Source organism: Giraffa tippelskirchi, chromosome 2 (genome assembly GCF_054371585.1).
Source record: "Giraffa tippelskirchi isolate mGirTip1 chromosome 2, T2T-mGirTip1v1.2.pri, whole genome shotgun sequence".
Classification (NCBI taxonomy): Eukaryota; Metazoa; Chordata; class Mammalia; order Artiodactyla; family Giraffidae; genus Giraffa; species Giraffa tippelskirchi.
In genome coordinates this window covers 140,464,928-140,480,583 of record NC_137276.1, presented here as the reverse complement: position 1 = coordinate 140,480,583, position 15,656 = coordinate 140,464,928, and the positions used below count along the sequence as shown (strand labels likewise).

Here is a 15,656-nt window from a genome sequence, read left to right as displayed (position 1 = left end):
ATATGTGACCTTCATGCTTTCCCTCCTGGCCGCCATTCGCCATTAACCCAGATTTCTTCCCCCATGTGCCTAGGTTCAAGAATCCACTTTTCAACACAGCTGTCCAGGAAGCCACTTGGAATCAATTAGACTTGACCTTTGAGTTGACCCTTGCTCGACACTCCTGATTTATATCTTATGTGAATAAGTTTATTAAATCTTTGAAGGAGCAAGTTTTGAAACTGAGAAAGTAAAGAAAGTGTAAGGTGTTTGGATATGAAGGCAAGACTAGGACATCACCACCAAGGGTAGTATATAAACTTTGCTCATAACATGTTAGGATGGTGTGTGTGTTTGTGTGTGTATGTGTTAGTCGCTCAGTCATGTCTGAGTCTTTGCGAGCCCATGGACTATAGCCTGCCAGGTTCTTCTGTCCATGGGATTTCCCAGGCAAGAATACTGCAATGGATTGCCATTCCTTTCTCCAGGGGATCTTCCCAATCCAGGGATCGAACCCAGGTCTCCCGTATTGCAGGCAGATTCTTTACCATCTAAGCCACCAGGGAAGCCTTTAGAAAGGTAGATCTACCATATATCAAATATCTACTGAGTGCTGTATAACAATGCTTTGTATTTATCATGCCGTTTTTTCTTTTTCTTTACAGCAGCTCTGTATGGGAGTGTGTGGGTGGGCAGGTGTGTGTGTATGAGAGACAGAAAAACAGGGACAGACAGAGCAATCTCAAGTGTTCAAAAGAGGAAATCAAGCCTCCATGATATTAAAATGACTTGTTCAAGGTGAAAGAGCTAGTAAGTGCGGAGCAGTAGTGCAGATCTCAAGTGTTCCTACCTTTCCAGTACACTCTGCAGTTTTATACAGTGTTGACAAAGTAATATAGAATTGTATCAGGATGTGTGGCCAAAGAATCTGCTCAAGATGACCTGCATTTTCAGAGCCATGCGCCTTAGCGACAAAATTCAACATAAATTTGAGTGGACAAAGAATTGAAATCTCTATTTTTTTTAACCTTTGTTATATATGCTGAAGAACAGTAATGCAGTTCCCTGAAGATTATGTGAATCAAGATACTTTCCCAGTGTGCATTATATTTATCTAAGTTTTCCTTGTAAGTTTCCTCCTGAGATATTTGACTATTCTTGTTCATAGTTAAATTTTCTAATTTCATTGCACATACTTATCAGATAACATTAAATAAAATGCTTTTGGGGGAGCTATATTATAATAAGTACTTCATAATGAATAAAGAAATAGTATTCTGAGCATGGCACAATCAGTTTTAGTAAGTATTAGCTTTGGATTTCAGTAGTCTTATATCGGTATGTGCAATTTTTAAAGTTAGTGATTAAAGCAAGAATTTTACCAGACCTTTTTTTTGTAATGCACATAAAACTGATTTTGTATTGGATCATTTTATAAATTTCTAATAAGTATGAACTATTCTTTTATTTTTAATTTCAGTTGACCTCATGAGGAACAGTTTCAGTACTCATTTCAAATCAGGATTAATGAATATATTTTTGTAGTGATACTTCTATGATAACATTCCATTGCTTAAGGAAAGTCAAGTAATAAGTATTTATTGAGTACCTACTATATGCCCAACTATATACTGAAACACTGGTTAGAATGCTGAAAAAAATTACAACCAATGGATTCTTGGTGTTGAAAAAGCCTTCCATGTGGCCAGACTGTGGCATAGCTATAGTCAGAAGCATCTATGAAATGATCTGCTACAGCTCAAACACATCCTGTAAGGTTCTCATTAATAACAACAAACAGTTATGTACCACTTACTAGGTGCTCAGCCTCCTTCTGCAAACTGCACAGTAATTCTTTGAATCCTCTTATATCCTTGCAAAGTGGATACTCAGTTTTATAGAACAAATCTGAGGCATAAAGAGGTTAAGGAACTTGACCAAGATGAAAGCCACTAGGTGGTTGAGCTAAACTTTGAACCCAGGCAGTCTCACTGTGCATCCATGTATTTACCATATACTAGGTGTCTGAGCTGGAAGCTCTTGTTGTAATCCAAGTGGGAGCAGGTGAGTGTCTGAAGAGAGGGAGGCAGTATGAATGAGAAACTTGATAGTTGAAGTGACACATCAAGGATCAGACAGTTAATTAAAATCAAATCAGAATCAAGGTTAAATGTCTAAATGAATCTATTTGTGTTGTAGAATGTGTTCTTCTGAAATTTGCCAACAAAGATCTGTATAGTCAAAGCTATGGTTTTTCCAGTAGTCATGTACAAATATGAGAGTTGAACCATAAAGAAGGCTGAGTGCCAAAGAATTGATGCTTTTGAACTATGGTACTGGAGAATACTCTTGGGACTCCCCTGAAAAGCAAGGAGATCAAAACAGTCAATCCTAAAAGAAATCAACCCTTTAGGAATATTCATTGGAACGACTGATGCTGAAGCTGAAGCTACAATACTTTGGCCACCTGATGTGAAGAGCTGACTCATTGGAAAAGATTAGGAAACAACCTGATGCTGGGAAAGACTGAGGACAGAAGGAGAAAGGGGTAACAGAGGATGAGATAGTTGGATGGCATCACCGACTCAATGGACATGAGTTTAAGCAAAGTCCAGGAGACGACGAAGGACAGGGAAGCCTGGTGTGCTGCAGTCCATGGGGTGGCAAAGAGTTGGACATGACTTAGCAAATGAACAACAGCAGTTCTGAACAGTGTATATTTGAGGGAAAAGAGTAATCACATTATCAAGTCAGAGCTAGGTGACCATATCATATGATTCAAAGCAGGACACTTTTGAGAGTAAAAGTGTTAGTAATACACCAGGATTCTGGTATAATTGTGGGGCCATCATGGAATGAAGAGTACAAATAGTCACCCTACTTACAGCCACCAAAAGAAAGTGCTTCTGAAATGCTCTATTTAGAAACCACAACCTCCTGATTTCCAGTCATGAATGAAAATAATCCTGGGTGGAAGAGCATATTTTTAGGACTGGATTTCCAGCCGGGCTTCTTTATTGTGGATTATATCTAAGGACCAGTTCCCTATCCACCTTCTCTCCCTCAGTGCACACATGTCACACAAGCCACTGTAATCAATTAGCTGTTTGGAAGAGAAAAGGTGGACTTCATTGTATTAACTCCTCTGGTATCATCTCCATTGTCTCACATTTGCTCATTTCTGATTGCTGCCTTATAGTTACTCCGCTCTGCTGCTGATTGGTCTGCTGGTATCAAGTACCATGAAGAATCCATCCATGCTGCTTACATCTATGTGATAGAGAACAGCAAGCACTATATCTATATAGAGGTAAGTCTTTTTGAAACATTTATTTATTTATTTGGCTGAATTGGGTCTTAGTTGTGGCATGTGGGACCTTGGTTGTATGATGAGGTATCTTTTTGTTGTGGCACATCTCTAGTTGTGACATGCAAGCTCTGTAGTTGTGGCACACAGGCTCCAGAATGTCTGGGCTCATAAGTTGCAGCCCACAGGCTCACTTGCTCCACGGTATGTGGGACCTTATTTGCCCGACCAGAGATGGGACTTGCATTCCCAGTATCGCAAGGTGGATTCTTAGCTTCTGGACCACCAGGGAAATCCCTAGAAGTAAGTCTTGCTCATTAAATTGGTATGACAATCTGCCTTCCTGTAATATCACACAGAGAGAGCAGGCTCCCCACTCAGGACTTGCTTCATTAATGAGTGCATGTTAAGATGTGAAGAGGTCACCTGAAGTTTTGCCTTCCCTGGCATACCTGACATTCACTCTGCATTTTCATTAACTTGGAACTCTAATAGAAATCCCCCAATTCCTTATCATCAGAATGTACCCATTTATAATGTTATTAGCCAGAAATATCCCACCATGGAGATGTAAGTTTTGATCTGGCTTGAGTTGGAGGGTGTAAGTATGAGGCGTGTGCTGCTTCAGGAGAGCACATGCATGTTAAGCCATTAACCGGTTAACATAGAGACTATTGGATGCCATGGTTCGGGAATGTTGGAGCAGGGAGAGGCAGGAAAAGGAACATGGAAAAGGGAGAAGTAAGAATATTAAGGGCAGGTACCACCTTCTTCAATTCCGTGTCAACTACTATTTATTATAAAGCTTTTTCAGATCCCAGAGTCTGTGTGTAGAGACTAGGAGAAACTCTGCAGGTACTAGTTTGGGAACCTTAATCGTACTTCAAAGTAGATCTGAAGCCAGCTCCGAACACTTGGAATAGCCTTTAAAAATAACAAGTCGTGACCACGGGAAAATAGCTCAGAGCACATCTATTCTCTTTATTTTAGTCTTTTCTTTCCCACTGAATTTTAAAATATGTGTGGTGAGGGACTTCCCTGGCAGTCCAGTGGTTAAGACTTCGCTTTCCAATGCAGGAGGTATGGGTTCCATCCGTGGTTGGGGAGCTAAGACCTCACATGCCCTCAAGGCCAGAGAACCAAAACACAAAACAGAAGCAATATTGTAACAAATTCAGTAAAGAGATGGGGTTGCTGAGGAAAAACATTCTAGCCCCACTTTCCTTCTCCTTGAGTCTTAGCCCTTCCCTTCCATGAAGTGCTGCTGCTGCTGCTGCTAAGTCGCTTCAGTCGTGTCCGACTCTGTGTGATCCCATAGACGGCAGCCCACCAGGCTCCCCCGTCCCTGGGATTCTCCAGGCAAGAACACTGGAGTGGCTTGCCATTTCCTTCTCCAATGCATGAAAGTGAAAAGTGTAAGTGAAGTAGCTCCGTCGTGTTCGACTCTTAGCGACCCCATGGACTGCAGCCCACATGGCTCCTCCATCCATGAGATTTGCTAGGCAAGAGTACTGGAGTGGGTTGCCATTGCCTTCTCCGTGAAGTGACAGTTCATTAAAGACAAGTGGGAAAGAATTGGAGCTTAATTTATTTCATAGGCCTAGAGAAAGAGAAGGATGATTAAAAATATTAGCAGGCTACATTTAGTGTGGTATCCTGGATGGGATCATACAACAGCAAATGGACACTAGTGGAAAAATTAGTAAGATCTGAATAAAGTCTAGAGTTTAATAAAACTAATACTGTTAGTATTCTAATTTTAACAATTGTTCAATAATAATGCAAGACGTTAATAGCTAGTTCATCCGTTGCCCTGCATCCTTTTGCTTTGTCTCTTTTTCATAGATTAAATCCGCTTTTCTTTGTAATGTTACCATGGCAGTAAACAAGGTCAGTAATGCCATGTGGGTGCACATGGCTATGGACATAAACTTGGTTGAAATGCCTGTAGCCAAAGTAAGTGGTTGGCATTCACCCTCCTGTATCCAAAAAAGGAGAAGTTGAAGGACGTGAGCGTGTGTTACAGCTGCTGAGGAATGCCAAGCTTCTCTGTGATAGGAATTCAGAAGAACAAACATGGTTTGGTAGCCCCTGAGATTTTGATTGTTTCCTGCCCTAAAGGGGAAACATATTATCAAATGAGTCTTTGAGCAAAGACTTCCAAGTTTGTCTTTTGGAAGCTGTTAACAGATTTATGCACTGAAGTTTAAAAGCTTGTGCAATAGTAAAAATGATAATGTGGCCAAAGGGTGATAATCCTATTTTGAGTTATTGCCTGTTTAACACTTTATCTTAAGATGATTAGCAGAGGTTACTCTGTGATAATTATACTTATAAATTACAGATGTGTTAAAATAATTTGTGTAGTAAATAGAATATGTAATATTCATAATATTTGTACCTAATTTTCAACAATCCTTTATGTAGCAGCTAAATCTTTTATACCATTATAATAATAATCTTGTATCTGGTATTTTTTAGTAACAGTTTTAAATAATGATGCATGAATTTATAAGCAGAAGTACTCAAAGCAAAAAGAAAGAAAAATATTTCTCCTTCCATCTTATTGATTGATTTATATAGTACAACATACTTGCAAGAGAGATTTATAACTACTTAAAATAGAAGTTCAGGAATAGTAAGAGACCTAAACAAATGTGATAAGGCCAAAGCAGATAATAGGAAATAGTGGAGAAAATTAAACCAGGATTCTGCCATCTACCCTGTTGAGAAAGTAAACTTAGCATGAGATAGAATGTTTGCCAATATAGGATTTTTAATCATAAGCATCTACACAGTGTGTCTGGAAAACCTGATTTCCCTATTAAGTTCAGAATGTTCCTACCATTCTAAGAACATAATCTACAAGGAATTTGCACAATTACACAATTGTTTAGCTTTCTACTTGGCTAAGATGATATGTTGCTGTTATTCAGTCACTAAGTTGTGTCTGACTCTTTGTGACCCCATGGACTGCAGCATACCAGGCTTCCCTGTCCTTCACTATCACCTAGAGTTTGCTCAAACTCATGTCCATTGAGTCAGTGATACCATCCAACCATCTCATCCTCTGTTGCCCCCTTCTCCTCCTGCCATCAATCTTTCCCAGCATTAGGATCTTTTCCAATAAGTCGGCTCTTTGCATCAGGTAGCCAAAGTATTGGAGCTTCACATTCAGCATTAGACCTTCCAATGAATATTCAGGGTTGATTTCCTTTAGGATTGACTAGTTTGATTACTTTGCTGTCCAAGGGACTCTCAAGAATCTTGTCCAGCACCCAGTTCGAAATCATCAATTCTTTGGTGCTCAGCCTTCTTTATGGTCCAACTCTCACATTTGCATGTGACTATTGGAAAAACCATAGCTTTGACTAGACAGACCTTTTTTGGCAAGGTGATATCTCTGCTTTTTAATACTCTCTCTAAGTTTCTCACAGCTTTTCTTCCAAGGAACAAACGTCTTTTAATTTCATGGCTGCAGTCACCATTTGCAGTGATTTTGGAGCCCAAGAAAAAATCTATCAGTGTTTCCACTTTTTCCCCATCTATTTGCCATGAAGTGATGGGACTGAATGTCATGATCTTAGTTTTCTGAATGTTGTTTCAAGCCAGGTTTTTTACTTTTCTCCCTCATCCTCATCAAGAGGCTCTTAGTTCGCCTTTGCTTTCTGACATTAGAGTGGTATCCTCTAGAGAATGGTGCAACAGAGGATGAGATGGTTGGATGGCATCAATGAAATGAGTTTGAGCAAACACCAGGAGATGGTGAAGGACAGGGAAACCTGACATGCTGCAGTCCCCATGGGGTCGCAAAGAGTTGGACAAGACTTAGTGACTGAAAAACAACAACAACAACAAATTTGCATATCTAAGGTCGTTGATGTTTCTCCCAACAATCTTGATTCCAGCTTGTGAGTCTTCCAGCCAGGCATTTTGAATGATGTACTCTGCATACAAGTTAAATAAGCAGGGTGACAATATACAGCCTTGACCTACTCATTTCCCAATTTTGAACCAGTCCATTGTTCCATATCCAGTTCTAACTGTTGCTTTTTGACCTGCATACAGGTTTCTCAGGAGATAGGTAAGGTGGTCTGGTATACCCATCTCTTCGAGAATTTTTCAGTTTGTTGTGATCCACACAGTCAAAGGCTTTAGCATAGTCAATGAAGCCAAAGTAGGTATTTTTCTGGAATTCCCTTGCGTTATCTATAATCCAATGGATATTGGCAATTTGGTCTGTGGTTCTTTTGCCTTTTTGAAATCCACTGTGTACATCTGGGAGTTCTTGGCTCATGTACTGTTGAAGCCTAGCTTGAAGGAGTTGAGCATTACCTTGCTAGCATGTGAAATGAGCCCAATTTTATGGTAGCTTGAACAGACTTTGGCATTGCCTTTCTTTGGGATTAGAATGAGAACTGACCTTTCCCAGTCCTGTGGCCACTGTTGAGTTTTCCAAATTTGCTGGCTTCTTGAGCACTTTCTCAGCATCATCTTTTAGGATTTGAAATATCTCAGCTGGAATTCCATCACCTCTACCAGTTTTGTTCATAGTAGTGTTTCCTAATGCCCACTTGATTTTGTACTCCAGGATGTCTGGCTGTAGGTGTGACCACACCATCACGGTTATCTGGGTCATTAAGACCTTTTTTATTAGTTCTTCTGTGTATTCTTCCCACCTCTTTATAATCTCTTCTGCTTCTGTTAGGTCCTTGCTGTTTCTGTCATTTATTGTGCCTATCTTTGCCTGAAATGTTCCCTTGGTATCTCCAATTTTCTTGAAGAGATCTCTAGTCTTTCCATTCTATTATTTTCCTGTATTTCTTTGCATTGTTCACTTAAGAAGCCTTTTTTCTCTCCTTGCTGTTCTCCGGAACTCTGCATTCAGTTGGATATATCTTTCTCTTTCTCCTTTGCCTTTCGCTTCTCTTTTCTTCTCAGCTATTTGTAAGGCCTCCTCAGAGAACCATTCTGCCTTTTTGCATTTCTTTCTCTTGAGGATGGCTTTGGTCACCACCTCCTGTACAGTGTTATGAACCTCCATCTATAGTTCTTCAGGTATTCTGTCTACCAGATCTAATCCCTTGAATCTATTCACCACCTCTGCTGTCTAATCATAAGGGATTTGGGATTTGATTTAGATCATACCTGAATGGTCTAGTGATTTTCCCTACTTTCTTCAATTTAAGCCTGAATTTTGCAATAAAAAGCTCATGATCTGAGCGACAGTCAGCTCCAGGTCTTTTTTGCTGACTATATAGAGCTTCTTCATCTTTGGCTACAAAGAATATAATCAATCTGATTTCAGTATTGACTATCTGGTGATGTCCATGTGTAGAGTCATCTCTGGTGTCGTTGGAAGAGGGTGTTTGCTATGACCAGTGCATTCTCTTGGCAAAACTCTGTTAGCCTTTGCCCTGCTTTATTTTGAACTCCAAGGCCAAACTTAACTGTTACTCCAGATATCTCTTGACTTCCTACTTTTGCATTCCAACTCCCTATGATGAACAGGACATCTTTTTTTGGTGTTAGTTCTAGGTCTTGTAGTCTTCATAGAACCATTCGACTTCAGCTTCTTGAGCATCACTGGTTGGGACACAGACTTGGATTACTGTGATGTGGAATGGTTTGCCTTATGATTAGATTCAAACTATCTGGGACCCAGAGAAGCCCAATACTTTAGAAGAACTGGAAGTGGTAACAAAATGGAAGATGATATAAGTGATACTGTTTAGCACTGCATGAGACCCAGAGTGAGATGAGACTTCTTATATAGTTATTCTCATATGACTTTATATAGTTATTCTCATCTCAGTTATTCCCAGTGTCATTTTCAGGATCAGAACATATCTGCTCAGGGAAACATTTTTTTTAAATATCAGTGTAATTTTTTTACTATGTACCACATTTTCCTTACGTGCATACTTCTAAGATAGAAATTTATTATATAATTATCTTATTTATTTTGCATAGAACCAGTTTTTCATAAGCTGTGCTGATGACAGAGTTGTGTTCAACAAGATTGGTGATGCCATTGCTCAGAGGATACTTAAAGCTCACAGGTAAGCTTTTTAGCATTTTGGTAGAAGTTGTTACTGCAGATGTTCTTGCATTTACTGCTGAAATGACTTTTGAAAGCCCATTTTTAAAATACAGTCTTTTCCTAGCAGACATGACTTTTGTTCAGCTAGCAGTAGGTTATTGAGTCCTTAAATCTGCGTCAGTTGCTGAGAATTTTTGAGTCTGTTTTTGAGGGACTCTGAATGCTCCCAGAGCAGTCATTTTCTCCTAGCCAGTCTCTTTCCCACACATTAGACTTGTGATTTGATTTATTTAAAGGCAGACAGTGAGTTGTGTTCACTTAAAAATCAAAGCAAAATAGTCAAAACATTTTCCCATGGGTTATATTTAAATTCTTGTTACCCTCTGTCTTTTTCAGCTCATGTGATTGTTTTCTTTAATAACACTCTTCTTAAGATATAATTCACATACCATACAATGCACCAAAAGTGGACGATCCAGGCATTTTTAGTGTACTCACAGGATTATGTGCAACTATCTCTGAATCAATTTTATAAACATTTTCATCACTCCAGAATGAAAATCCATACGTATTAGCAGTTACTGCCTATTCTATCTTTTCTTAGCCCCTGGCAACCACTGATCTACTTTCTTTCTCTGTAGATTTGCCTGGTCTTGGCATTGAAATGCCACATGTAAATGGAATTATACAATATGTGGCCTTTTGTGACTTGCTTCTTTCACTTAGCTAAATGTTCTCAAGGCTCATCTTTGTTATAAAATGTATCAGTATTTCATTTATTTTTATTGCCAGGTAATATCCCATTATCTGTATATGTGTCATATAAAAGGACTTACCCATTCATCAGTTGGTAGATACTTGGTTTGTCTCTACTTCTTGGCTATTATAAATATTCTGTACTGGTTTTTATGTGCAGACATGTTTTCTTTACTTTAGGGGTAGCGTTGCTGGGTCATATGGTAACTCTATGTTTAACATTTTAAGGAACTGTCAGAATGTTTTCAAAAGTGGCAACACTATTTTACATTCCCATAGTATATGAGGTTTCCAATTTTTCTGTATCATTACTAACAGTTACAATTATCTCTCTTTTTGACTATACTTATCCTGCTGCTACTAGTAGATGTAAAATGGCATCTCATGTAGTTTTTATTTGAATTTTCCTGGTGACTGATAAGACTGAGTATTTTTTTGTTTATTGGCCATTTGTATATTATCATTGTCCATTTTTAAATTAGGTTGTCTTTTTATTATTCAGTTGTAAGAGTTCTTTATATATTCTGCATACAAATCAGATTTATGATTTGCAAATATTTTCTTCCATTCAGTGTGTTTTCTTTTTTACTTTCTTGATACTGTCCTTTGAAACACAAAAGTTTTAAATTCTGATGAAGTTCATTATCTTCATTTCCCTTTATTGCTTATACTTTGGCTTCATAGCTGGAAAACCACTGTCTGGTCCAAAATCATGAAGATTTATGCCTGTTCCCCTCTGAGAATGTTATAGTTTCAGCTCTTATATTTAGGACTTGATTAATTTTGAGTTACTTTTTATATATACTGTGAGATAGAGATTTAACTTTGTTCTTTTGTATGTGGAATATACAGTTGTTCAAGCAGCATTTGTTGAAAAGTCTATTTTTTCCCTGCTGAATTGTCTTGACATGTGGGACTAGTTCTTTTTATGACTGATTTTAGCTCTGTATAGGAACAGCAAAATAAAGAAAATCACTGGTTGTGGTTTCATCACTCAGTCATGTCCGACTGTTTTCAACCCCATGTACTGTAGCCCACCAGGTTCCTCTGTCCATGGGATTTCCCAGGCAGGAAACCTGGAGTGGATTGCTATTCCCTTTTCCAGGGGATCTTCCTGATCCAGGGATGGAACCCAGGTCTCCTGCATTGCAGGCAGATTCTTTACCGGCTAAGCCACCAGAGAAGCCCAAGAAAATCATTACATTTTATTGTTTCAATTCATTGAACATATACAGTGGAGAGTGTTAAGTACATATACATTTGGAGCTTAAACCATTTTTTGACTTCCAGTGTCAGCTAGTACTTTAATATCTTTTTTCACATATAAATATGTGGGGCTTTTTAGACCTAAGAACAATTTATAATGGCAACTTTTAAATATTGCCATTCAGTGCAATAGTGCATTGGCAATAGTGCCAATCAGCACTTTTTAAATATTCATTTATTTATTTATGACTGTGCTGGGTCTTCGTTGCTGTATGGACTTTTCTCTAGTTGCGGCGTGTGGGGGCTGCTCTCTAGTTGCAGTGCATGGGCTTCTCATTGTGGCACAAGGTCTCATTAGCTGCGGGTCCCAGGCTCTAGAGCACAGGCTTGATAGTTCCGATGCATGGGCTTAGTTGCTCCAGGGTATATGGGATCTTTCTGGATCAGGGACTAGGTCTGTGTCTCCAACATTAGCAGGCAGATTCTTTACCACTGAGCCACCAGGGAAGCTCACAGCATTTTATATGATTCACAATTTCTATCTACAGACTCTTATTGAATTTTCACAACTACTCTTGAAAGTAGATCACATAGTTTTGTTGTTGTTATTATTGTTGCTGTACATTTTTATTTTTTCTGTTTGATGCCTTTATTTGCATTTAATACCTTTTCATTTTTTAGTGATTGGTCGGGGATTGCAATATGTATGTTTTTCTTTGCCCCATTTTTAAAGTTAAAACTGAGATGAAAGAGGTGATGTGCCTCGTCTGGGACACTAACAGCAGAAGGCAAAAACAGCTTTGAGGTCAAGTGTTTGGACTTCGGACCAACTGTATCCCATAGCAGCTTGGCAGCTTGGCTCCGTGCCCACTCATGTCCAACTCTACAATCCCGTGGACTGTAGCCCACTAGGCTCCTCTGTCCATGGGATTTACCGGGCAAGAATATGGAGTGGGTTGCCATTTCCTACTCCAGGGGATCTTCCCAATCCAGGGATCCAACAGGGGTCTCTTGCATCTCCAGCACTGGCAGGCAGATTCTTTACCACTGTGCCACCTGTATCTCCCATTCATTGACAGGATTCCAGACCACTTCAGGGTTGCTCCTCACTGAGGCAAGCAGTTTGGGCCTTTATAATCCTGTCCTCCCATTGACCAGTCATTGGATGTAGGCCGACTCTGGGAAATGGGTATGACCTTGAGTGAGGCAGGCTCCTTTGGCCTCTGGAGGTCAGTTCCTGAGAAGGACCACTGTGCATGAGTGGTGAGGGGCAGCAGCCAGCACTCTCAGCAGCTGAGGGAATGGCTGTCTTGAGCCCACAGTGAGGGCCTCTGGGGAGTGCGGCACAAGACTCACCCATCCTGCAGGACCCGTTCCCAGGCATCACAATCACCATTTCACGAAAACACAGAGGGCTTGGCTCCACTCCAGCCTTACTGGATCAGAATTTGCTGAAGGGAAACCCAGGCACTTTTATTTTATAAATGTTTACAAGTAACTTCAGGGCACAGCCAAGATGAGGTAGTACTTATCTAGAACAGCATGCATGCATGCATGCTAACTTGGTTCAGTCGTGTTCAACTCTTTGCAACCCTACGGACCATAGCCTTCCAGGCTCCTCTGTCCATGGGATTCTTCAGGCAAGATACTGGGGTGAGTTGCCGTGCCCTCCTCCAGGGGATCTTCGAGTCTCAGGGATTGGACCTGTGTCTCTAAAGTCTCCTGCATTGTCAAGCAGGCTCTTTACCACCAGCGCCACCTGGGAAGCCCCTAGAACAGGATATATGGCTATAAATATTAATGACAGTCTGTGTTTTTACAGATGACCTTTATTCTTTGCCTTCTCAAATGCTTTTATTAAGAAAGTCACCATAAGACTGTTTCTGAGATAACTTAAAAACAGTCTGTTTACAGTTAAACATACACACACACACACAGAGATTCCTTGCATCCTTTTCAGTCTCCCAATTTTAGGGGACAATTTATGTCTCATTTACAAAACTGCATTATATTTCTGTCAACTGTTACATTTTATTGATGCAGGAGTGCCCTCTTGGTCTCTAAAGCACATTGAGCAAAAAAGAAAAATAATTTTTTCATGAAATTGAAATAAGTCACAAAAATACATTTAGTTGACAAATGAGCTCATTGGGCTGAGCAGTGAATCATGAATTTTGGAGCAGTGATCAGCTAATCAGGAGAGTAGGATGAGTCTCAGCTTCGCTCATCCCAGTTAATAGTTTCCTATAGTATATGGTTTAATAAGTATCTCTAAGATTTGTTTTTAACTGTTCGGAACCTGAAAGGATATTTTTCCTTAGCATATTAATTTGTCTTTTGAAATATGTACTTCTTCTAAAATTACAGCACTTTTTAGAGTTAGAAAGAACTTTAAGATATATTCTGATGGAACATTTCCCGGTGGCCCTGGGATCCATGGTTAGAGAGCCTGGCAAGGTAGCATCTGTTGCAGATTTTATCTCATGCCTAGGAGTTCACAGAGCACATTAAAGATGGGCCATTTCAAGCTCATTCTGTAGAAACTGGGAAACGCGATCATCAAATTTCAAAGTCACTGTGTGTCATTTCACTTTGATCTCACAATAGTCCCACTTGCTTTGACAGTCACATTTCAAAGTGGTATGTGTATCACTCACTCAGACTTCCAGTGGGCACACATACGTATCTTGGAATCATATTTCACATTTTCCCCCTTCTCTGTGTCTCCACATTATTGTTCATCTCCTGTGTTAATTCCAAATCATAAAATATATTTTTATGGAATAATTTCAAACCTGTGAGCTTGTATTCTTAGGCAAAAGGTAAAAGGAGACTGCAGGCAGCTTCCTTCTCACTGAGTGCCATCACGGGCCATCCCCAAGCTTATCCCTCTCTCTTCCTTCCACTCTTCTCAGTCTCAAAACTGCCCTGCCAGGGTCACGCGCCTAGCAACAAGTATAATTTTGGCTGTTGGAGAAAGAATAGAATACAGCACAAAGCAGATGGAGGGAAACAGCAATCAGCATTCGGCCGGCCTGACCAAGGAACACAGGCTGTCTTCCAGAGCCCTCCCACCCTAGAGAGATCGGAGTCTTTAAATTGCCAACTTCTCTCAACAAAGGCTGAGCCTTTGTTTTTCTACCAGCCCTGGCAGCCCCACACCAGTTCCTATAATGAGTTCTCTCATCCACTTACTTTTTCCTGGTTCCTTCTCAGCATCCATAATTCTTTACAGAACCAGGCCAAGCCTCCAGGTTCTGATTCATAACCTAGAGCCTCAGAATATTGTTCACCCGTGCGGAACCAAAAATAGCTGTCGGAATCTCTGCAGAAAACAAAAGGTCTGCTCTAAAAACCAAAACTGTCCTGGAGGTGTGACCAGCTCTCAACCAGCTAGAAGCCTGTCTTTGTCAACTCAAACAGGGCTAGAGATCAGGGAGAAGAAATCATAATCCACAGCCTAACACTGACGCTTTGTACCATGTCTGAATAAGCCAAAAGACAGAGTATAACCAATTGATCCAATTAGAAAACATAAAACACTGTGTGCCACACGTGGGTGGTTTCTGAGGATGAAACCATTTTTGCTTATGGAACCTTTACATGCATGATTTTGCTGCCCTGGTAAAAAATTTGTAACTGAAACAGTGCATTTTGCACTGTTATCACCACGAGGTTGACACATGCAGTGAACTAGGAAGTTGATTTAAATGCATATGTATTTTAATATTAAACTGCATTGGAAAATACATAGTTTTGAAAATTGCTCAAACTCTTTATGCTTCCTACAACTGTAGAATAATGCCAGATGATATGTACTGTTTGGCTATGAGTGATGGCCAAACAGGAATCTCCTCTGGAGAATCTGAAAGTAATTGGGAACCAGATGTCTGGAGATCTGGGTTCTTCCCAGCTCTGTTGTCTACAGGCATATGACCTTTCGAATCTATCATTTGTGCCTTTCTGGGCACTCCATTTTTTCACCAACAAGGAGAATAATAATATCTGCTCTACCTAACCCATATGAATAGATGTGAAAGCAATTTGAAAACTGTCAAGGACCAGCTCATCTAAGAAATTACTATGTTATTTCCAGGATATTCATCATCTGGAAATGTGCTAGCTCACACTAAAGTTGAGCAGGGATAATGAACCACAATTCTCAAATCAACTATTTATTGTTGTTGTTCAGTCACTAAAGTTGTGTCCAACTCTTTGCAGTCCCACGGACTGCAGAACACCAGGCTTCCCTGTCCTTCACTATCTCCTGGAGTTTGCTCAAACTCATGTCCATTGAGTCAGTGATGCCATCCAGTCATCTCATCCTCTGTCATCCCCTTATCCTCCTTTCTTCAATCTTTCCCA

At 39.9% G+C, this 15,656-nt stretch overlaps 1 protein-coding gene and 1 long non-coding RNA gene across 20 annotated transcripts in view; one reads left to right on the top strand and one right to left on the bottom strand.

Annotated features, from left to right (window-relative positions):
• The window catches only part of PLD1 (phospholipase D1), a 214,146-nt gene that overhangs the window by 149,550 nt on the left and 48,940 nt on the right, over positions 1-15,656 (top strand). For all 18 annotated transcript variants that reach the window (XR_014077081.1, XR_014077080.1, XM_081570924.1 and 15 more), the window contains 2 exons: positions 3,179-3,289; positions 9,260-9,348. Coding sequence is in view for 16 of the 18 variants with exons in the window: in XM_081570924.1 (XP_081427050.1) it covers positions 3,179-3,289; positions 9,260-9,348 (200 nt within the window). In the remaining 2 variants the exon portion in view is untranslated. The remainder of the gene's footprint in view (positions 1-3,178; positions 3,290-9,259; positions 9,349-15,656) is intronic.
• Positions 1-15,656, bottom strand: part of LOC145538612 (uncharacterized) — a 36,746-nt gene that overhangs the window by 9,712 nt on the left and 11,378 nt on the right. The gene's annotated exons all lie outside the window — the stretch shown is intronic.